The 23897-nt window shown below is 38.4% G+C and overlaps 2 protein-coding genes across 9 annotated transcripts in view; one reads left to right on the forward strand and one right to left on the reverse strand.

Moving 5' to 3' along the window:
* Positions 1-19696, forward strand: part of Thoc1 (THO complex subunit 1) — a 44050-nt gene extending 24354 nt beyond the window's left edge. The window contains exons 11-21 of the mRNA XM_006994200.4: positions 1284-1415; positions 9596-9696; positions 11336-11402; positions 11600-11650; positions 11739-11809; positions 12131-12226; positions 12771-12836; positions 15435-15518; positions 17851-17998; positions 18763-18838; positions 19294-19696. Of these exons, the coding sequence (XP_006994262.1) occupies positions 1284-1415; positions 9596-9696; positions 11336-11402; positions 11600-11650; positions 11739-11809; positions 12131-12226; positions 12771-12836; positions 15435-15518; positions 17851-17998; positions 18763-18838; positions 19294-19589 (1188 nt within the window). The 3' untranslated portion in view covers positions 19590-19696. The remainder of the gene's footprint in view (positions 1-1283; positions 1416-9595; positions 9697-11335; positions 11403-11599; positions 11651-11738; positions 11810-12130; positions 12227-12770; positions 12837-15434; positions 15519-17850; positions 17999-18762; positions 18839-19293) is intronic.
* Positions 19697-21561: 1865 nt separating this feature from the next.
* Positions 21562-23897, reverse strand: part of Usp14 (ubiquitin specific peptidase 14) — a 37363-nt gene continuing 35027 nt past the window's right edge. For 5 of the 8 annotated variants that reach the window (XM_006994201.4, XM_015987710.3, XM_006994204.4 and 2 more), the window contains 2 exons: positions 23173-23280; positions 21562-22240 (listed from right to left, as the gene is read on the reverse strand). In XM_006994201.4, coding sequence (XP_006994263.1) covers positions 22089-22240; positions 23173-23280 — 260 coding nt within the window. In that variant the 3' untranslated portion in view covers positions 21562-22088. The remainder of the gene's footprint in view (positions 22241-23172; positions 23281-23897) is intronic. The other 3 variants (XM_006994202.4, XM_076554711.1, XM_076554710.1) reach the window with 1 other exon arrangement.

Consider the following 23897-nt stretch of genomic DNA (forward strand, 5'->3'; position numbering starts at 1 on the left):
TAGTTTTCATACATGAATTTTAGGCATTTTTACCCCATTTCTTTCTGTCACCCACACACACACACACCCTTCCTTTCCAGCAAGTTCTCTCCCTGCTTTCATATCTTCTTTGGGCATCTGACCCAACTTAGTTTAATTAGATTTGCCTGCATACATATGGGAGGAGTTCTTTACTGGAGTATGGCAGTGAAATCAGTCGATGTACCCCTGAAGAAAATGACACCCCCCTCCCCAATAACCATTAGCTGCCAGCAGATCCTCAGACAGGTGAGGGGCCTTAAGGGCTCTTCCCCAGTCCGTGATCAAATGCTGACAGGCCCAATCTCATGCAGTTCTTGTGCAGATAACCATAATTGTTATGAGGACTTGAGTCCAACAGCTGTGCCCTATCCAGAAGGCATCTTTTTGCTGCATATCTCCCCTCATCCTCTGACCTTTATGTCTTTCTGTCCCTACTTCCACAATGTTCCCTGGGCTTGGTGGTGATGATATAGATGTCCAACTTAGGGCTTGAGCACTCCACTATCACTTACTCTCACATCTTAGCTACTACAGGGATTCTGCACTAACCATCCCCCATTGCAATAAGAGGCTTCTCTGATGAAGTCTAACCATAGCACAAGTGTGTTCATATAAGTATGATTCTTTAGACTGCAATAACATCATAACCACTTAGCAAAAGCATTCACTGGTAAATATTTATATACAATCGGCTCTTCATATCAGAAGGTCCTACACCTATGCCGTCAGTCATCCACAGATTGAAAATATTTGGAAAATTTGTGTCTGTAGTGAACACATGCAGACTGCTTTCTTATAACAGATATTTCCATAGCATTTACATTGTATTAGGTACTATTTATATGAGATAGTTTAGACAACTGTACAGGAGGGTATACATAGGTACTATGTCTTAAAGGAGACATTTTAGTAGCTTAAGATTCTTGTCTCAGAAACAGAGCTGAACAGATATCCAAGGGGGAATGACTTTACTAGGAAAGCCTTTCTTTTTCTGTTTGTTGCTTGACACTTTACAAAATATTATAAAAGTCTTGTAGTTCTCTTGAGGAATAATGTTTATTCCTGCTTTTGCAGTATTATGAAATCTCATCAAAAGTGTTTTTACCCCCACATTGCTGTTAGCATTTTTTATGCCTTTTTAAAAATATGCCTTACATTATACATAGGTTAACTGAGAGTAAATTCTAAATATTTGATACAGAAAATCACTAAATGAATTTTTTATAACAATGTCAAAGAAAACTAATTTTTTTTCTTTGCAGTATTCTGAAGAAGTTTTAGCTGTTTTTAAGAGTTATAAGTTAGATGATACTCAAGCCTCTAGGAAAAAAATGGAAGAATTGAAAACGGGAGGAGAACATGTGTACTTTGCAAAGTTTTTAACAAGCGAAAAGGTAAAAGCCGTATTTTCCACTAAGTTTGAGGGATTTTGTTCTAAAAGTGCATAGTTTGTTCATGTTCAGTAGAATCACTCTTTACTTTTGGTTATAGCCAACACTGGTTTTAGTTTGAGATTTCTATTTCTTACTGAACAAATAGGATGAATTTGATTACAAAGCTGTTTCCCACTAAGTCACTTAGTGGACTTATTTTAGAATAAATATACCTGATTACTTTGAAGTGTATATATTTTAAATTTTAAGTTAGAATTTATTTTGTATAAAAATACTTTGCAGTTCATTTATCATATAGTTAAAAAATAAAGGGCTTTAAAGTTCCCTGTTGATTTTTCTATACATTTTAATGGGTTTTGTTCAAAGTGTCACATTGAGTTTATGTTTTGACTCACTCCTTTTGCTGCAAGCACATAGCAATGATAAGTGAAATATGAAAAAGAGAACATTGAAAAGACAAAGCCTAGCTCCCAGAAATAAATGTCATAGATCAGAAATAGCACATTATGCGGGGTGGTGGTGATGCACATCTTTAATCCCAGCACTTGAAAGGAGAAGCAGGTGGATCTGTGAATTCGAGGCCAGTGTGGTCTGCAGAGTGAGTTCCATGACAGCCAGAACTACACAGAGAAACGGTGTCTTGGGGAGGTGTGTGTGTGGGGGAACCAATGAGAACAACAACAAATAAATAAAATAAATACTAAGTTAATGGGAGTGAAACAGAGGCCATGGCCTCTTGGACTCCATCCAAAGCAGATGGTGGCCCCGCAGGTTTGGCTGTAAGTAACAGAGGCTAAGTATGCTCCCTGTTTGACCAAGGCAGAGCCACACACTGCTAGTAGCTGGGGACTGCTGTAGAAGTTTACCTATATCACGAACTTCTGCCAAGAGCTGTGGTTTATATGACATCACCAGCCCGGGAATAGCAAAGCCGTAGCTTTGTCTCTGTGCTTACTCGGTGAGAGGGTACAAATAACATTTCCAAGAATATTTTAATAAGAAATTAATAGAGTTAAGCATTTCAAAGAAATTTCCACATCATAATATAAAGTAGGTGGGTTTCTTTTTTTATCCTTTATCCACTATATCAGACCCAACTTTCTAAATATGTCTCCTTTTCTGTTGTCTTGTGAGGATTTCCTTCATCAGCAATTGGAAAAGATAAGCTTCCAAGGTTAATAAACTGTCATTTTATTACTAAGTAGGTACCTACTAAGCAGGTAAAAAGCAGCTTTGAAAAGCTTAAAACTTAAAGTCTGAAAGAATGTGAGGGGCTGGAGGGACAGCTCAGCAGTTAAGAGTGTTTGCTGCTCTTCTAGAGGACCAGAGTTTGGTTCCCAGAACCCAAGGTGGGCAGTTCACCAACACCTGTAACTCCAGCTCCAGGAGACCCAGTGATTTTTTTTTCTGACCCCCCACACAGATCACACGAACACATAAAAGGAAAAGAGAGAGTGTGAGTCTTGAGTTTATTTTTACTTATTTATTGCATCTTCAGTGTTTTTAAATTTTATTTTTTAAATTTTAAAATTTAGAACCTTCTGCACTTTTTTTTTTTTACATATTCCCAGTGTTTATTCCTTAATATCCAGTGAAATGTTGATAGTACATTATCTGTGGAATTAGAAATAAGCAGTGTTTTACATGCCTTTCGCTCTACTGAAAGAAGCCCTCCAGCTTCTCTATACTTTAAAATATCTTTCATGGTGTCTTAAAGACTGGGATTCTCCCAAAAAAAAGTCACTCTAGCTAAGTAGATGGCAGCCTGCAGCCTGGTAGTTCCTGCTATCAGAAACTAGATTAAAGCATAGAAAAGGTAAGGTGGTTTTTTGTTTTGGGTTTTGTTTTTTCCCCCCCAGGGATATGGGTACTTTATTCTTTGCTAGAAAAAGCTAGTCAGTGATTTCATTAATGAGCAGTTTAGAAAAGTGGTTTAGGGATTGCAAGGTTAGAGATTCACCACTGTAGTAGATGCTTGTGACCCGGTTTGATGGGATGTCATTACCCAGAAACTGTGTAGTTTGCTTCCATGAATGTGGTCAGTCTTTCCCTTAGTCTCCTAAATCAGGAGATGATACCTAACAAGGATGATATACAATCTTTGTAGTTAAGAGTCAGGCCAGGGTATAACGTCCAAACACTAACTCTTAATTCCCTGACTAAGCAAAATGATCCAGGACTATCAGTTGTTCAGTTTACTACTGACATCTGGTTTGGTTTTTTTTTTTCCTTTTCATTTTTTTATCTTTTATATTGATTCAAAGTCTTAAGGGAAATGAAATTAATTTTCCCTGTTTATTTTACAGAAGATTATGGGTTCCCCTCTCCCCTTTTTAAAGTCAGGTTCTTATGTATCACAACCTGGCCTCAAACTTGCTCTGTAGCCAGGGATACCCTAATCCTCCTGCCTCTGCTTCCCCAATTCTGGGCTTACAGACATGTTTCACCATTTTTTTGTTACCATGTCCTTAAATTGACTTTTTATTAAAGTGGTTGAGATTTGACAGCTCCTGCCTTCAGCCGACATTTCTCTTAACTCAGAGACGCTGAAACCTTGAAAAAAATGAACGTTTCTATTTTTCTTAAGTTATTTGGACTGGAGATGTAGTTCAGTTAGTAAAGTTCTTGCTTTCATGCAGAAAGTGCTGGGTTTGACATGCAGCAGTGCAAAAGTAAACATGGTATTACAGTGCCTGAGGTCCCAGCTCCTGCCAGTGACATAGAGCAGGTTGTCAGCTCCCACATGCTACGTGAGACCCTGGCTTAACATGACAATTAATTTTTGTTAAAAAAATAAAAAGTTGCCAGGCAGTGGTGGTGCACACCTTTAGTCCCAGCACTCAGGAGGCAGAGGCAGTGGATCTCCGAGTTCTAGGCCAGCCTGGTGTACAGAGTGAGTTCCAGGACAGCCAGAGATACACAGAGAAACCCTGTCTCAAAAAAAAAAAAAAAAAATTTAGAAGTATTCGAATGTGGGAATCCCTGTGGATGTCCCCAAGTGCGTAGTCCTGTTTTCTGTCTCAGGTTGTACTGGAACTAGAGGCTCCTGCCACCTGGACTGCAAGGACAACAGGACTCAGTTGTCCTCACTTTTCAAATAGAACAGTTTAACTTAAAGAAGAAAGTATGGATACTTTTAAAATTTATGATTTCATTTTTATATAAAAATCATTCTTTTTAACAAATGCTTTATAGCTCAGTTAAGTGAAGTATATTGAAGTTACCTATTCCCAGTTGAAGCTATTTTGTAGTTTAGTTCTCTAAACCCTCTGTTAGCACACAGTTATTCTATACTCTATATTACTTTCTATAAACATGCGGCTGTGTTCCCTGTGGAGAAAGTGGCCACATCAGAAGCATTCACACCTTGAATCTGGTTATTCCTTGTCCAAAGACATTTCTAACAATTTAATGTAAGCACTTAGTGGTGCTCAATAATTGTACTTTTTTATTGTTTTTTAACTCTATGTGGAGATGGGGAGAGAAGGAGGGAGAGAGAGAGAGAGAGCAGCTACCCATGGAGGCCAAAAGTGTCAGAGCCCCTTGAGCTGGAGTTCTAAGTTATAATCCATGCAACCTGGGTGCTGGGAACCAAACTCAGGTCAAGAACAGCATGTACTCTTAATCACTGCTTACTGGTTTTGGGGATAACATTCTTGTCACTATTACACTCAGCACATCTAAAAGAGTAGTTTTGTTCTAAGAGAGAGAACCATTCTGTAGTAGCTCAGAGCATACAAAAGCAGCCCTTTATGTACTCTACCTCACTAAGGACAAATTCTCATGTACAGAGATGCCCTGAACTTCTCATAGACCAGATTTTCATTGGTATGTTTGTCCTCCTAAAAATTTTCTTAATAGTGAGTTTTTCTTGGACAATCTTATTCCTTTCTAGTTCATTTGCAATGTGTGTGTAGCTAAGCTCTGTAATTCTATTGGTTGTATCAAAGAACTTTAAATTTTATATATGGGCAGGGTAGAAGACAAGAAAAATTTAGATGAAATTATTGGAATGGAAAGAGACATGCCAATTAAAAAGAAAACTACACATTCACACAGGGCATAGTGGTTTGCACCTATAATTATAGCACTGACAAAATTTCGACAGGATGATTGCCATGAGCTCAAGGCCGGCCTGAGTTATAGTGTGAGATCATGTCTCCAAACAATAATAATAATAATTAGAAGAAGAAGAAGCAGAAAGAAGGTTGGCAAGATTGCTAATTCCAGCACTCGGAAGGCAGAGACAGGCAGATCTCTGAGTTTGAAGCCAGCCTGGTTTACAGAGATAGTTCCAGGACATTCAGGGATACACAGAGAAACCCTGTCTTGAAAAACAGAAACAAGGCTTAGTGGGTAAAGGCATTTGTTGTGAAAACCTGGCAACCTGAATTTGATCCCTGGAACCCATATAAAGGTAGAAGGAAAGAACCAAGTCCATAAAATTGTCTTCTGAGGTCCATATGTGCACCATAGCACATGTGCCCCCAATAATAAGTAACCTTTTTAAAAAAGTCAAAAAACAACAAAACCTACTTGAACATCAAAGAATTGGCAAGAAAAAGCATAGTTTAAAAACTTACATAGCAAATGAATGAACCACCAAGAAGAACTGACTTATGCTAACTGTATCCTTAAAACAGTAAAAATGTAAAATTATGTGAAGTTGGTACTTCATAATTATTATAGAGCTATGTTTACGGGCTGGATCAGGGGGATAAAAAATTGGTAAGCATGTGGAAGGTTGAACAACAGAAGCACTAAGCTTGATGGAGTACCTCTGAAAATCTATACAAAGCAAAGGCAACGCATTCTTTTTGTATATATTTGGGACATTCACAAATGTATCTATATACAGGATCACAAGGGAAGTCTCGCAGATTTCAGAGATCGCATACCATGTCAGACACAGTGTCTGGCCACAGTGTAATTAAATCAGAATTACAAAGAGGATAATTTTAAAAAAGGCATACATGGTAACATAACTCTGCATTCTCAGAAGTTAAGAAGTCTTTGCAGAGATTAGACTTGGTGGTGTACCATTAGGATTTTATTAGTTTTCTTCGCTTTCTTTTTTCTTTCTTTTCATTTTAAACAAAATCTCCCTGTGTAGCACTAGATGACTTGGTGCTCTCAGGATGCAGGGGCAGGCCAGTCTCTGTGATTTTGAGGCCAGCTTGCTCTACATAGCAAGTTCCAGGACAGCTAGGGTTACATAGTGAGACCTTGTCTTAAAAAAGAAAAGAAAAGAAAAAAAGCCCAGGATAAATTATTTTGACAAAAGTATGACAGTTTGTTATAAAACTGAATGAACCACTTGAAGTAACTATTTTAAGTGTGAAAGTTAGAAACTTCTATTACTAGTTGTAGCTCCTAGAGCAATGGTTCTTAATCCCTTTGGGGGTCAAACGACCCTTTCACAGATGTTGCCTAGGACCATCAGAAAACACAGATATTTGTACAGTTCATAACAGTGGCAAGATTACAGTTATGAAGTAGCAACAAAAATAATTCTAAGGTTGGGGGTCTCCACAACATGAGGAATTGTATTAAAGGGTCACAGCATTAGGAAGGTTGAGAACCACTGTCCTAGAGAATCATATACCCACTCAAGGAAGTCATAAGACTTGTCGTACTGACTTTAAAATGCTGTGTAAATGAACATTTGGAAACAAGGCCTTGTTCCCACTCAGGGCAATGACTTATTCAACAATTACATGAAGAGTTCACAGTGGATGCCCTGGAGCAATGGTCTGCAAATCTGGCTCATTTGTAAATAAGCTTTACTGTATGTGCCCATGCTCCTTCATAGACATATTGTCTGGCTGCTTTTGTTTGAGTGCAGAGATCAATAGTTATGACAGAGATCATACAGTCCACATAGCTTAAAGTACTTACAACTTCTCCCGAACACAGAAAAAAAATTGTTAGTCCCTGAACCTAACACTACACGTATTAATTTGGGTAGATTTCAAACCCAGTATTGTGTGAAAATAGCAAATTACAGAACAATGAATGTAATACAGTTTGAATACATCTGTATGGTGTTTATAGATGCTTGTATATGTATTAATACTATAAAATATGCATAAGAATCCTAATCACCAAATACATGGAAATGGTTACCATAGCAGGAGAAAGGAATAGGAATATGGATGGTGATAGGGACTCAGTAGTTTCAGAATGTAATTTTTTTAACAAATGTGAAATGAGTAATTAGGTGATAATGTGTAAATATTGAACTGTGTATGCCTTTTAAACATTTGAAATAATTAATATTAAGTGGAGCTTGGGAAGAAGGAAAGGAGGGTACAGAGATCAGGAAGCAGGGGTAACCAGCAGGGCTCAGTTAGACTGGGATGCAGAGGGCTTTGTTGGGATGAAAGGGTTTTCTTTGACCAGGAAGATAACAACAGAAGCAGATGAGAAAACAGGTCCAAGTGCAGCTCAGTTTTACTTTGGGAGGAAGCAAGAAATTAAATGCCTTCTGATTTGATGAATTTTTTTTCATTGAAGGCAAATAGTGTTTTTGGAAAGTGGAAAGGTTTATTTAAATAGTTGCTGTGGGGAATAGGCGAGATAGCCTTAAAGAAGAAAGAAAGATTGTTGAGTAAAACAAGATGTTCCCATTGGGGCACCTGAGTAGTGACATTCTTTGCCCAGCCACGTGATTTGTCTGTTTGCTCAAACAACTTCACCTTCATTCTGGGTAGAACCATAGTGTTGGTATAGAGAAGGTGACTACAGTTGTAGTAATCAAGTTGTGTGCTTGGTAGATGTGACAGACCATGGTGCAAAAGAGTGTTCAGTAAATTGGCAAGAAAATGGTTGAGAAAGTTGTGGCCAAGTCTGGCCCACTGGTAGCTTTTTTGTTTTGTTACTACATTTTAAGGGCTTGTGTAAGTACTTGGCCCACAACGCCTTAAGGAAAAATTTTCCTGACAACTAAACCATAATCAGATTATAATAAAAACAGGGTAGGATTTACAGGTAAGCAGTGAACAGAGAGCTCAAAGGACTATCTCAGTAAAATGAAGTGTTAGCTACACTGGCAGCAACGCAGAGTGAGCCCTGCAAGAATCAGAGGTTGTCATTGCTCCTCCTGGACAGGACTGTGAGGAAGACTCCAGAGCTGAAGATGTCTGAGTAGTTACTACTAGTCTAGCTTGTGACCATGCAACAAGCATCAAAGTAGAAGGGATGTGCCTGTTAGTGGAGTTGAACTCCAGAAGCTAAGAGTCAAGTCAGTTGGGATCTGTAGGAGAGGAAGACTGCTGGTGTGCCATTCACATGTGGGAGAGTGAACACGAAAAATATTCATCCCCAAAGCTGAGATAAGGCCAGATATAGTAAAACAACAACATGCAGCTTAAACATGAGCCAGCAGTGTGAAAGAAGGTGCTAGTAAGTAGAACAGCCTAGTTGTGGCAGGCTATCTTAAAAACATCCAGGTGAAGCTGAGCTGATAGAACTTGGGACATTGAACTTAAAACCAGTCACTGGGGCTTTCTGATACTGTACTGAACATTCATTTAAAGAAGGCAACTTCCCACTCCTCCTAGGTCAAAAAAGGCAGAAATGATAAAAGTGTGTGGAAAGTCTTCAGCTATCCTTGACCTCATTATCAGAATGACTTTCCTTGTCTCTCTCACAGCAGCAGCAGCTAGGGGCAGAGTTGCTGGAGAGCACCCTTGTTAATGATCCTCAAGCTCATTCTGTTCCCTGTTCTGTGATACAGTTACAATGCAGTATTCTCTAAAATTTAAAGAGAAAAGGCCCATTTTTAACTTACAGATAATGCTTCACTTCTAATTTCTGCTTAATTATTCAGCCCCACTTCTGATGCAAACCAAGTGGTATGCTTGCTGTTGTACTATTTACGTGGAACCTTCCTGTAGCCATTGTTCTTTGCACATGGGAAAATGTTAGGCACTGTTTCGCATCATTATATTTCTGCCTTATGTTGTCCTGGTGTCAGGTGTCACCAACATAGCATAAAATGGCCAACATGTCAAAATAAAACCTTTGCTGTTCTGTTCTTGGGCTTGTGCAGAGAGTGAGCTCACAGCAAATATTTTATTTGAAACAGAATCTTCCATTTCTACAATTGTATAATTTGTACTTCTAGTCATATTTGGTTTTAATGTGTTGTTTTGTGTATGTGCTTATATTTTGAGTAGTTGATGGATTTACAACTAAGTGACAGTAACTTTCGGCGACACATCCTGTTGCAGTATCTCATTTTATTTCAATATCTCAAGGGACAGGTCAAATTCAAAAGGTAAGTTAATGTGTAGTAAGTAATTTATAAACAATGACAATGAAAAGACCTTGCATAGAATTGTTCATGTTTTAGACCCATAAAATACATGTAATTTAGTTCTTTTAATTAAAAATTATTGCGGGTTAGGGTGTATGCCATGGTGTACTTGTGGAAGTCAGAGGACAGCATTCAGAAGTCAGTTCTCTTTCCACCATGGGATCTGGATATGGAATTCAAGTTGTCAAAATTGCACAGCAATAGCTTTTAACCCACCGAACCATCTCACTGGCCTTAGACCCATTTTGTGAATAAAGAGCCACATGCCTGAAACATTTCTGCTACAGCAACCAGACAGCTAGTTGGGGACATCTGTAGGATATTTGTTTTAGGAGTCTCCTGCTGAGTACCATGCTTTCCCAGGAGCTTTTGTTTTTGTGCACGGCAGTCTCCGTTACCTCACCCAGTCATTTGTCTCATGCTAAATTGTAAACTAAAAAAATAATACTCTCACATAGTATAAGCCATCTAGGACATTAGAACTGAAAGAAGCAAAGAAAATTTTGAACCAAAGGTGAGTTCTAGGTACTGGGAGATAGCCCAGTTGATGAAGTGGTTATGGTACAGACATGAGAACCCAAGTTCATTCTCCAGCACCTACATAAATAGCCAGCTGTGGGACACACCATGTTATCCCAGTGATGCAGGTGTGCACAAGGAAAGTCCCTGAGGCATGCTGGCCAGCTAGCCAAGCCCAATCATAATCAAGTACCAGGTCTCAGTAAGATACCCTTTCTCCAAAAACAAAGTGAATGGCACCTGAGGAATAACACCCAGAGTCAACCTCTGCCCCCCACACCCCCTACACACACACTGTTCTGTTTTAGGTTTTCATATAACCTCATCAGGATCTCTGTTGGGTCTAAACCCCTCCACCAAAAAAGCATACCACTTCTTGTCCTGTCCATAACTAAAGCCAGAACCCTGTTGCTTGTATACAAATCAATGCCATATGAGTTACATAAAGGACATTGCTTTCTTGCTTGCAGAATCTATATTCCAGTGTCAGCACCTACTGCAGTTCCTTCAGAATTGTCATTAAGTAGCACAGGATACCCACCCAAAAATATAATTTTTTATTCTGTGATAAAGTTTAGTGTCATATGATGTAAAAAGATCTGGGGCTTAGACTCAGACCTAGGTTTGAATTCAAGCTTTGGGCTTTGGGAAAGTCATTAAGTCACTGTACTGTCTTTAATATGTGCATGAAGTGGCTCTGCAGATTCTGAGCCTGTGGTCGGATCCCGGCAGATGACAATCTAGGTGCATTTGGTGATAGCTTTGTAGCAGTAGCCTTTTCTAGGGCTTGTATTTTGAATGTTTTTAAAAGGAAATACAGCATTCCTATCTGAGTATGTTTCGCAGAGTATTGTGTTAATGTTTTCTCAGATTTTTTATCTCATTAAATTCAGATCAGTTAATTGAATGTTTTACTTGCCTTTATACTTTCATTAACTTCAATTCTAACACTTGACAATGAAGTCAAGGATTTTCTCATAATCCTCAAATTGGTGATGTGATGGTTATATGGTTAATTTTTGGTGCCATAAATTCGGCATGAATACATATGCTCATGCATGCATTTGTTCTCGTTCCCTAGTTCAAACTATGTTTTAACTGATGAGCAATCACTCTGGATTGAAGATACTACAAAATCAGTCTACCAAGTAAGTCCAACATGCAACAAACCCATGATTGAAAAAATGGAAATTTAGAATTTTCTTTGTTTCAGCCCCAAATAGGAAAATAAGGATAAAGTTAAGCTCAGGTACAAGAACACAAACACTTCTTGGTTCTCTGCCTGCAAACCACTCCTATGATGCAGAAAGTTGTTGAAAGCTTAGTATATTCTTTCTAATCACAGCTACTATCTGAAAACCCCCCCGATGGAGAAAGATTTTCAAAGATGGTAGAGGTATGTATTTGATCACTAGTTTTCTTAGTACCAAACATAATTCCAAACTATTCCTTTGTGTAGATGTAATGTCTTTTGTTTATCCTAGCATATTTTAAACACTGAAGAAAACTGGAACTCATGGAAAAATGAAGGCTGCCCAAGTTTTGTGAAAGAAAGGTAAATAGATACTCATCACAAGAAATAAGAAAAGGACATTTCAAAGTAGTTTGATAGTTCTCAGAGTAAGTTGGTATTGTTGAGATGGTTGTCTATGGCTCCATAATGTATTTTTGTCTTGTCTGATGAGTGTTCTCTCATACTATGAAGCTTTCATATTTTAGAGCAAAACCATTAAGTAGCTCTATTGGTTTTCTGAGATTTTGTTTGTTTTTCTGGGCTTGTGCACATTAGACAAGTGCTTACCACAGAAACACTCCCCCATTTCTGCTATCCATATACAGTCCCCAGAATGTGTGTGTTTTGTTCATTTGTTCACAGAGCATCAGACACCAAGCCCACAAGAGTGGTGCGGAAGAGAGCAGCCCCAGAAGACTTCTTAGGCAAAGGGCCCAACAAGAAAATCCTAATTGGAAAGTATGTCCACTCACCTTCATATGTTCTTGCTATTTTATATCTTGAAAATATTACTATAAGAACTCGCCAGGTAGGCTGAAGAGATGGCTCAGCCGTTAAAGGCTAGGCTCACAACCAAAACAGACAAGAACTCTCCAGTTTTTCACATGTACAGGGATCATGAATTTGTATTTGGTACGTACATGAGTGACTAAAGCTAACCATTCCTATTGCTCAAAACTGTGAGTGTGAATTCATGCAGCCACTTAAGCCATCCGTTTGTCTACCACTTCCAAGCACTTGTCTCTTGCCATCTTTTCCATGTCATGGGCAATACAACTGTTTAGGCCAGTGCAGCTCAACTTGTAGTTACTGAACCCTTCCAGTCAACTCCTCATTTTTTATTGTGATTGAATAGATTCTGGAAAATGATTGAATTATCTTTAAATATATATCTATGTAGAAAATTACTTTCATCACCCCCAACCTACTCCTTACGTTATATATGTAATTTTACAACATATGAGGATGCCATCCATATGAAATTATGTCTATTATTTTATAGTGAGGAGCTAACAAGGCTTTGGAATCTCTGTCCTGATAATATGGAAGCCTGTAAATCAGAAACAAGGCAAGTGTAAAACTTTTGTTAGTTTTCTCAATGTTCAGGAAAGTAAAATGGAATCTTTTCTTAGTGGTAATCAAAGCTGAAATGTTTAAAAGTTTATTGTGGTTGACTTTGGGCATGACAAAATATGGTTTGACTTAAAATACCTATAAATGCTTATAAAATTTTAGCATTTTTATAATAAATGCTATAAAACTTTAGTCACAAGAAAATATTTTCACCAAAAGAAGGGTGGGGGGAGGGGGATTCAACACCAAAAGAGTAACTTTGGATTGATTTGGTATTCCAAGCTAGTGAGCAGTGATGTGATCCAGTTTGAGCCCCGAGGTAACGCTGGGTATTAGTCCTCACAGAGATGCAGAAGGTGACTTGAGCCGGAGTATGACTTTGATGATCTAAGCAAAGGAGGAGAGGTGGGTGGGCGACAAGAACAGGACATAACTCCCTGGCACTGGAAACCAGAAAGCATGTCTGTTGATGCTAGCATATTTGTGGATGGAAAAGGGATTTCCTGAGAAACAAGAACAGGCTTTTCTCATGCAGCTGACATTTCTAGTACCAGCAGTATAGGGAACCTGGGGCTAAAAGTCAGCTGGTGGTAAAATGTCTGAAGGTCAAACCTTCAGATGGAGCTATCACACAGGGAAAAGTCTAAAAAACTTACCAACCAAATTTACAAACTGTCAAGGAATCAATCTACCATGAGTTTTATAAATAATCAGATAGGGGCTAGAAAGATGGCTCAGTGGTTAAGAGTGCTGGCTGTTCTTCCAGAAGACCCAGGTTCAATTCCTAGCACTTACTCCATGGCTTATGATCATCTGTAACTCCAGTCCCAGGGGATCCAACACCCTCTTCTGGCTTCCATGGGCACCAAGGACACAGTGGTGTGCAGATGTACAAGCAGACAAAATACTCATACACATAAATTAGTAAATAAAACTGGAAGCAGCAGCTGGAGACAAGAAAATCTAACACTGTCAAAAAGGACCAGATAGTTTGAGTGTGGTAGCTCATACCTATAAAGCCAGAAGACTAAGGCCAGTCTGGGACACAGAATGAGCCCTTGCCTCAAAAAAGGAATATTTGAAAAAAACAAGTATAACGTCTAAAAATGCAAAGATTTAGGTTAAGAACAATACAACAGAAAGTCAAGAAAAACCCAGCAGAAAGTACGTAAGAGTGTGAAAGAAGCACTACTTAAGAGATCAGGACTGAATAGGCATGAGTTCTTTGGTTCAAGATGTGTGGGCTTAAACAGATAAACCAAATCTGTGTATGTGAAAAGTGAAGGACGTTAAAAAGAAAAAAGAGTCTACAAAAGAGTTAGTTTAACAGCAGGCTTCAAAAGCAAAAGAAATTTAGAAGACAGTAGAATGAGAGCCTCAAAGAGCTGAGACAGAATTAAGTATGCTGGATAACAGAATATATAATTTCTAAACTAAATGAGGAGTACAAAGGTAAACAGGAAAAAACCAAAACAGAAAACAGGTACAAACTGAAGGTACAGAAGGAAAAAGCACAGAAGCATCAAGTACTAAAAACCACAGTACAATTTAAATTCCTGGTGCAAAGACAGATTGATGGGTCACTTTGAAAATTTATCTATGTATTGATTATAAGACACATACCTTAAAAACAAAGATGAAACTGTTGCAACTAAAAGAATAAAGGTGTGATAGGCAGAGCTTAGATTGATAGCAGATGGAAGTCTTCAAAGCAGAAGGCATTATTTTAAATGCAGTCATTACATAAAAAGAAAAAATACAGCCGGGTGGTGGTGGCGGCAGCGCACGCCTTTAATCCCAGCACTCGGGAGGCATAGCCAGGTGGATCTCTGTGAGTTCGAGGCCAGCCTGGTCTACAGTGCGAGATCCAGGACAGGCACCAAAACTACACAGAGAAACCCTGTCTCGGATGAAAAAGAAAAAGAAAGAAAGAGAGGGAGGGAAGGAGGGAGGGAGGGAGGGAGGGAGGGAGGGAGGGAGGGAAGGAAGGAAGGAAGGAAGGAAGGAAGGAAGGAAGGAAGGAAGGAAGGAAGGAAGGAAGGAAGGAAGGAAGGAAGGAAGGAAGGAAGGAAGGAAGGAAGGAAGGAAGGAAGAATACATCAGAAACACATTTACCTAAGCTTTATTTCCTAAGAAATAATTTCAAAAATTTTGACACTTTAGAATGAGAACTTGTCCAGTGCATATTTTAGATGATTTCCGACATTACCTTAAAGTCTCAGCATAGCTTATTAGTTTAGGTTCAGTTAATTCTTCTATAAATAAAAACAATACTAGTAGATAGGGACATAACGTGAAATTTTCTTATTTGCTGGTGAATTTCAAGTGCTATTCAACCTTTGCTCATCCTCATATAACAGCATATTTGTTATAATGAATAGAATATTTTAACATATGGCACCTGAACTATGGAGTAAATAGTATTCAAACCTTCCTTATTGTTCCATTTTAGAATTTAACTTTGAGTCTTTCTCCATAGAGTCCCTGCATTTAGATCCTAGCTGTAATTAACACATGTGGATACTGTTAAAATCCATATTGCCACCGTTTTAGAGTATTACAGATGAACCTCATTGTTTTCTTTAATGACCAGAGAATATATGCCAACTTTGGAAGAGTTCTTTGAAGAAGCCATTGAACAAGCAGATCCTGAAAACATGGTTGAAAGTGAATATAAGTAAGTAATGTTCTGATGAACTGATGCTAACTTTCAGCATGTGTTTTTAGGAATCCTCTGTATGCTATACAGTTTATTAAGTCAGCAGAGCAGTGATTTTAGGGTGAATTTATTCACACAGCTCACATTACTTAACATCCTTATTTCAATGACTATTCCTGTTGGCTCTCAAACATAACTTGCAATAACCCGCCCGCCTCACACTGAAGAACTCGCACCTGTCACCTCTATTGTTTATTCTGCACAGCCGTCTCTCCTGACAGCCAGTTTAGTTTTGTCCTCACGTCCTCCATGTCAGCTGTGCACTTGAGGCTGTGTTCCCTGTCATTCCTCTGAGATAGCTTCACGGGACTTTTCTCTTCAGCGTTCAACAGCATCTGCCAGTAAACCCATCTTGGCATCTGTGGAACCATTTGGCCTTTTACCTTGCTGCCCCCTTCACCTGCCTCCACCATCTGCTGCCTTACCCTAAATTTCTGGGGTAACCTTTAAGACTCTGCATCTTTTATCTAAAGTGTCCCATGTGACAGCACAGTTTTAGCTTTTAGGTAGGTGTTTTGGAATTGTGATTTAAAGGCAAGGGCCCTCCTGTCAGAATATATAGGTTCCTATCCTGTGCCACTTATTGGATTCTAACAAATCCCCTTTTCTCATTTGCTAAGTAGTAACCACTCATTTCACAGGTATTTCTGAAAATTAAATGGTTTGTTTTGATCCATGCATAGCATGTAGTTAGCATACCACATAAATGACTAATTTTGACCCAGTGATAAGTTTTTACATGTTCCAACCTTATAACTAATGTGTGTTCTATTCTCCATGCACTGGAGAGTGATCTTTAAAATATACATATATGCGCTGGAAAAATGGCTCAGAGGTTAAGAGCACTAACTGCTCTTCTAGAGGACCCAGGTTTGATTCCCAGCACCACATGGTGGCTACAACCATTTAACTCCAGTTCCAGAGGATCTGACATGACATCTTCTGGCCTTCTTTGGCACTTCATGCATAAGATACACAGTCATGCAGGCAAAACACCCATACACATAATAAAAGTCTAAAGTATATAAAATAAATGACAAGATAGATACAGTGTTGGGCATGGTTATACACACCTTTCATCCCAGCACTCAGAAGGCAGAGGCAGGTGGATTCGTTGAGCCTGGTCTACACCATGTCTAAAGGGCAGGCATGGTAGCACATACCTATAATCCTAGCACTCGGGGGGCTAAAGCAGGATTAACTTTGAGGTTAGTCTGTCTTACAGAGTAAGATCTTATCAATAAAATTAAGTAAAATATGCACAAGTCTCATGCTTAAATGCTTTCTCATGCTTAAAATTAAATATGTATAAATAAACCAGATTTCAGGTCTGTGCATTTGGGGATTGCAGGGAGGACAGGAATGGACAAAGCTCTAAAGAGAATCCGTTTGGCCGGGCGTTGGTGGCGCACGCCTTTAATCCCAGCACTCGGGAGGCAGAGCCAGGCGGATCTCTGTGAGTTCGAGGCCAGCCTGGGCTACCAAGTGAGCTCCAGGAAAGGCGCAAAGCTACACAGAGAAACCCTGTCTCGAAAAAAAAAAAAAAAAGGAAAGAAAAAAAAAAAAAAAAAAAAAGAGAATCCGTTTGTACTTCCTGCAGTTTTATCCTTTTGAGGGCATTTGTCTTTAGGATTTCTCACGGGTCCTTTTTTCTCGATTTCTGATTCTCTTCTTGACATCACTGTGTCACTACTGTGGCTACTGGATATTTGCTCTTCTGGCATTTTGAGCCAGTTTTATTTACTGAGGTTGACATTAAGTGAATTAAAGATTAGCTGTTATATAAATACAACTCCAAATATAAGTCCCTTATTCAAAATACTTGAAGCTATGTTTTCTGATTGTTCCCCCCATATTTAGAACATTTTAGACCTTAGCAGGTAAGCATTTTAAGACAAGTTAAACATTTCAAGTTTTACATTAGATATCTTCAGCTTATATTAGTTACATTAACAGAATAAACTCAAATTTATGAAATATTCTAAACTCACATCTGTAGGTGGCATTGCAGATATGGATACCAACTCACTAAATATCTTTTTTTCCTATTTTTCCTTCTATTTAACTGGATGAATGATTTCTATGCATAGTGTCTAGTAGTCAGGAGTAGGGAACATAAAACCATTGACTTGCTAAAATAAGCAAAAAATAAGCAAAATATATAGACTTTCAAACTAAAAGATGGTACTTTGAACTGTTATTTGCAATAAAGTACAAAGTGTCGTGTGACATGGAAAGAACTTTGGAAGTGAATAACTATAAATCACAAGGCTGACAACTCTTCTTACAGAGCTGTGAACAATTCGAATTATGGGTGGAGAGCTCTCAGACTCTTAGCACGGAGAAGTCCTCACTTCTTCCAGCCAACCAACCAGCAGTTTAAAAGTCTGCCAGAGTACCTTGAGAACATGGTAATAAAGCTAGCCAAGGAACTACCAGTAAGTGTCATGTCATTTTTTCCTACTTCCTTTAGTAGACATTATCTGCGTTAAAACTGCTGTCAGTATTTGAGCAGAACTCAAATTAGTTTTTTACATAAAAATAGTCATCTACAGACCACCATGTTTTAGATTGGGGAATGTTATTGAATATTCACAGAGAAAATGTGAACCAAGAACGGTAATTTTGTGCAGCACGTATTTATGTGTTAAAAACTGTCTGTGGTAAACTGATCAATTTTTCCTCTTCGCCAAAGTGTTTTACTGTCTTTTGTCAAGGGCAGGGCATAGGAGTGGACTAGGGTACCTGGCAGAACCCTTGTGCTCTCTTCTAGTGTTTTCTTACAGTATGGTAATAATAGACATGGTCAATCTCTATCACCCCTTTGACAATACTAAGTCAAATCGGCTTGTTCATGCTTCTCAGTCTTCTTCTGCCCCAAATGAGAAGACCTATGGGTCGTGGGGGTCTGGGGTCCATTACTGGGAATCTTACAACCTTATAATTACATATCTAAACAGAACTATTTCCTATTATTTTCAGAAACTAGTGTTCTTTTAAATGTCACTGTTTGCCAGGAGGTGGTGGTGTGCCCCTTTAATCCCAGCACTTGGGAGGCAGAGGCAGGTGGGTCTCTGTTGAGTTCTAGGCCAGCCTGGTCTACAGAGTGAGTTCTAGGACAGGCTCCAAAACTACACTGAGAAACCCTGTCTCAAATTAAATAAATAAATAAAATAAACATCATTGTTTCTCATTTATATAGCCTCCTTCCGAAGAAATAAAAACAGGTGAAGATGAAGATGAGGAAGATAATGATGCTTTACTGAAGGAAAATGAAAGTAAGAATTGAATTTTCTTGGCTATTTTACAAAATTGGAAAAAAATTAGGGTTCTTTTTTGAGAGGTATGTTACATAACTTGATCTACTCAAATTCTCCCATTTTATCTCAGGTCTACTTTTGACTTACACTGAAAAATTAAAACCATTAGTCACTTAAAATATATTTTATATAATGAGATTTGGAAATGATAATTTTATAATGATTAATGAAGATAGGTGTTTTAAGGCAGAGCCTTAAATGCTGCTAACTAGTTAGGGCTGAAGGGAACATCTCCTGCCTGAATTGTGGTGTTTTTGTTTGTTTGTTTTGTTTTCAGGAGGTTGTAACTTATGGAGAATTAAGTTTTAAAGTAAAGTACCCAGTGGGGTTTTTTTAGCTTTGCAGTTCTTTCAAATACTTAGAATTGCACATCCATGTACTTTGCACATAATTTATATCCCCTTGTCTTCTAGGTCCCGATGTTCGACGAGATAAACCTATAACAGGGGAACAAATAGAGTTATTTGCCAACAAACTTGGTGAACAATGGAAGATTTTGGCTCCTTACTTGGAAATTAAAGACTCTGAAATTAGGCAGATTGAGTGTGACAGTGAAGACATGAAGATGAGGGCCAAGCAGCTCCTTGTTGCCTGGCAAGATCAAGAAGGAGCTCATGCAACAACAGATAACCTGATTAGTGCACTAAACAAGTCTGGATTAAGTGACCTTGCAGAAAGTCTAACTAATGACACTGAGACAAACAGTTAGCTTGGTTTCTTTCCTTTCTTTTTTATTAAACTGATAAGATTTTGTTACCAAGCAGCATTTGATAAGAGGTCCACTGGTTTTGGTAAACAATAAACACTTTTATAACAGCTGTTGTACAGTTGGCTAATGCTTCAAGAAACACACAACAGGCATTGCTTCAAACCTTAGTTTGGAGGATAGGAGGGTAGGGTGGGAAAATGCCAAAGTAAAACAACCTCAGTATCACACACTACGTTTTGTAAGTATTTTTATAATGAAGTTAAATAAGCACTATTTGAGTATGTTACATTCCTGTCCCAAATTAGTTTCCTGCATGCTGTTCGCTATAAAATTTATTCTGAAATCCCAGGATGATACTTCTGAAACCTTAGTACTGTTCTCACTCGGTTTAAGTGTTCTCACTACAGCAGCATGAGTTCAGACTGGCAACCGGCAGCCTGCAGAGCCTAAACTGCACTGTTTGGCCATTCCAGACAATGTCTGCCAGCCTCTCACTTTAAATGAGGTGGAGTCAACTACTCCATTAACTTTACAAAAAAAATCACCTGACCCCCAAGTCATTAAACACCCAGGGACTCCTGTTAATTCAAATTGTATGTATGTGAAAACACCCAAGGGTAGCGGAGCATGTGCAGGACTGGCTAAAGGTAAGACTGTCATCTACCCATAAGCATCTATAGGATGCTAAGGTCAGGTCGCTGTCCAAGGACTACTGGGCACACACCAGTAAGTGCTCCGTTTGGACCTCACTCCACTAGCTAGGGAATGACCTTGTAGAGCTCCAGCCTCCAGGGGCCCTCTATGTGCATTAAGCAAATAAAGGCACATTCAGGAATTAGAAGGGAGGGGATTGTTTTCGCCTCATTGCCCTTACATTCAAGGCTGCATTCTAAAACGTAATCCTCCTTATTAAACAACACTGGTAGAAACCCAATTTCTACTTTATGGAATATCTTTGGAACACCTTTTTAGAGCAAATAAACTATAACCAAGCTTTTTATAATGATACAGTTTTTAAATTTTTAATGTTTTTTTACATAGTTATTTAAACCCACTTCACTTGGTTTAGTAGGAAAACTCAGGTGCTAAATTAATTCCTTCTATAAACTGTTCTAGCAAATGAGAGTGAATAAAGGACTGCATCCCAGGGGTCATGGCATAAAGCATTACAGTCTTGACTGCTAATATCATTTAAATGAGCAAACTTACAGGAGTATCCCTGAAATGCTGACTTATGCCACAGTGTTAACAGACTTATTCTATACGACTCTTAGGTAGCAACATATTTCACAGAGCATTAAAACATATGGTCTAAGATGTCATGATATTCCCCAACTTTACTAACCAATACCCAACTCAAAATCAGACCAGTTAGGTAATATCCAATCCTTCATCCTTTCCCTAACAATCAAGGTTTCTGACCCATCTAAAGATTTATGAGTAACTGACTAATAGATTAATAAACTGATCTTATTCAAATACTCTTGGTAATGTATACCTTAATTTTAAAAATCACTAATACTAAATTTTGAGATGGACATACAGACTTGGGGAAGAAAATAGAAACAACAAATGAGTAAGGGAATGGAACCGATCACAGTGTCCAAAGAAATCTATCACTTTTACAACTTTGTATTTCCTTTGAAGTAACACTGCCCAAGCGGACACCTTGTATTTCAAATGGATGCTTAAGATTATTAACAACCTTGTATTTCAAATGGATGCTTAAGATTATTAACAATCTGCAGAAATTATATTGAATTCATCTGACTCTTCAGCCAAACTGACACTAAAGACAGGAGGTCAAAAGTTGTTAATCCCTCTTTTCTTTTTTTTATTATTAAATATCCTCATTTTCTAAAAATAAGCAACCAGAGCTTGTTGACATATATGATTACTACAAAACCAATGCAAAGTTAAATATATAAACCATAGTACATTAGAGACACAATAACCAGTGTATAATCAAATGTATTCTTATTGATCACAATTTATTGTAAAGTCATGAAAGGCCAGCAACAGTCAGTCAGTCTGGACAAATACTTGATTGCACCCAGTTGATGGGATGTGGACAGCAGCACTGAGTTACACGATGAAAGAGCAACACTTCCTTTTCCACCTTCCTAGAAAAATATTGGTTAGATAAGGCAAAGGATGGGCAGCTACTGAATGGTGATACTAACCATGCAAGAACAACAAATAGGTGTGCAATAAACATCATTGCTAAATCTTGAGCTGGAAGGGCAAGGGGGAAAAATGGACTTCAGCTAAGAATTTCTAAGAATTAATGCAAGAAATAAGCTTTTAAAGAATATCTTCCAGCTACCTTTATACAGGGTAGCACCCAAATGTAATTTTCTGTAGTCCTAAGGTTGATGATGTACAAGTGACTTGGTTCTGTTCTCCTTTGTTCCCTTTAGAGCTCAAGACTATAGAAATGATAAACAAAAAAATTTTTTTTTTCATTTCACACCTAGGCATAAATAGCTAAATTGAAGATTACTGTTCACTTTCTTCTTCCATTATTTCAACTCTTCGAGGCCCATAAAGTAGAACATAAGCAATGTGCCAGTCTCCACCACCAGACAGCCGCAGGATATCTTCTGGTGTTACAATGCTGACCTTATCGTCGTCAAACTTGATCCATTCATCTAAGTTAAGATAGCACACAATTATTTTCAGAGTTCTAGTGCAAAAGAAACTAATGTGGTATGCAGCAGTACTCCACCTGACTACCAACAGCTCTCCCAAGTGTGGCCTTGGGGACCATGCAGGTTCAAGATGATGTCAAGAGTTCCATGACATCACAGCTATTTCAGCACCATTTCTAATGCATGATCTGCCTTTCTACCCTCATTGTCTCCAGTGCACTCTGCGGATCTCCAGAAACTTCATAATGTGTGCCAATGCAAGTTTGAGCACAGACAGGTACGCAGGGACTAGGGATGTAGCTGGTTGCAGAGCACTTGCTCAGCATATTCAAGGTATCTTTGTGGTTTGATCCCAATATCAAAACAACCAAAAACCCTCAAATACAAGAATCTAGCCATATTAATCTGGACAATAGGAAGACAAAAATGTAAATCCATACCACTTCATGACATTTTTGCTTGGGCAGTACTTTTTAAGCTAACTTTCTCAGCTATAACTGCTGATGTTATAAATTTGAAAATAAAAGATAAGCAAAGCTTGAGGGTGTTGAGAACACAGAGAAAGAATTGGGGATTTACTCAGTGAGTGAAAGTACCTGACACACAGATAATCCCCCAGGCAAAGCTGTGCATGGTGGCTCCTGCCTGTAACCCTAGTGCTGTGGGGCTGGGAGAAGCTGCCTGGGCTCCCTGACTAGCCAATCTAGCCCTAGGCTCAGTGAGAAACTGTCAAAACAGTGTTAAAGGAAGACACCTAACTAACATGGACCTCTGGCCTATATACAAATACCCACATACCTGCATACAAACTATAGACAATTTTTCATTTTATTTTTTTAAAAGGCATAAAGAATCACAGACAAAAATACCCACAATGCTATGAAGTTTGCAGTAATAAAGTAGTAGTTAACAACTGTAACAATACTCTTTACCTTGTTTCCTTTTCACCCATGATACATAATGACCTGAAGAACTAGATCTTCCCTGGTGAGTTAGAACTGCTTGTAAGTCATAGTATCCACAATTATTAGAGCCAATATCTGAAAGAGAAGGGAACAAATCAATTAAAACAGGCAACAAATAGACAAGTGCTCTCTCAAAGTAACAATCATTTAAGTTAGAACTGGAGAAATACTGCTCTACTGGACTCTATTAAATATCACTGTGCAGAGCTACAATTAAGTTTAGTATCCACAACTACACATCCAAATGTAGCACTTTAAGTTATATTAAGGAAAATTACTTTTCAAGAAGCCTGAATTAGACCATGCAACAGTGGCTCATGTCTATCACACCAATTCTTGAGAAGCTAAGACAGGTGGAAAAAAAAAATAACTTTGAGGACCACCCTTGTTAGCTACATAGTGAATTCCAGGCCATCCTTTCTCAAAACCAAAACAAAAACCTAAATTTTAAAAAAAAGAAAAAAAAAAAAATCGGAATAATCGGATAAATGGTAGAACGTGCCATTAAATGTCTTAAATGTGTAAACAACAGAAGTGAGACCTCCAAAAGCCAAGCGGTGGTGTGCACCTTTTCTCTCAGCACTCAGGAGGGAAGCAGGCGGATCCTTGTGAGTTCAAGGCCAGCCTGGTCTACAGAGCAAGATCCAGGATAGCTAGGACTGTTACACAGAGAAAGCCTATCTTGAAAAAAC

The sequence above is a fragment of the Peromyscus maniculatus genome, chromosome 19 (assembly GCF_049852395.1).
Source record: "Peromyscus maniculatus bairdii isolate BWxNUB_F1_BW_parent chromosome 19, HU_Pman_BW_mat_3.1, whole genome shotgun sequence".
NCBI lineage: Eukaryota > Metazoa > Chordata > Mammalia > Rodentia > Cricetidae > Peromyscus > Peromyscus maniculatus.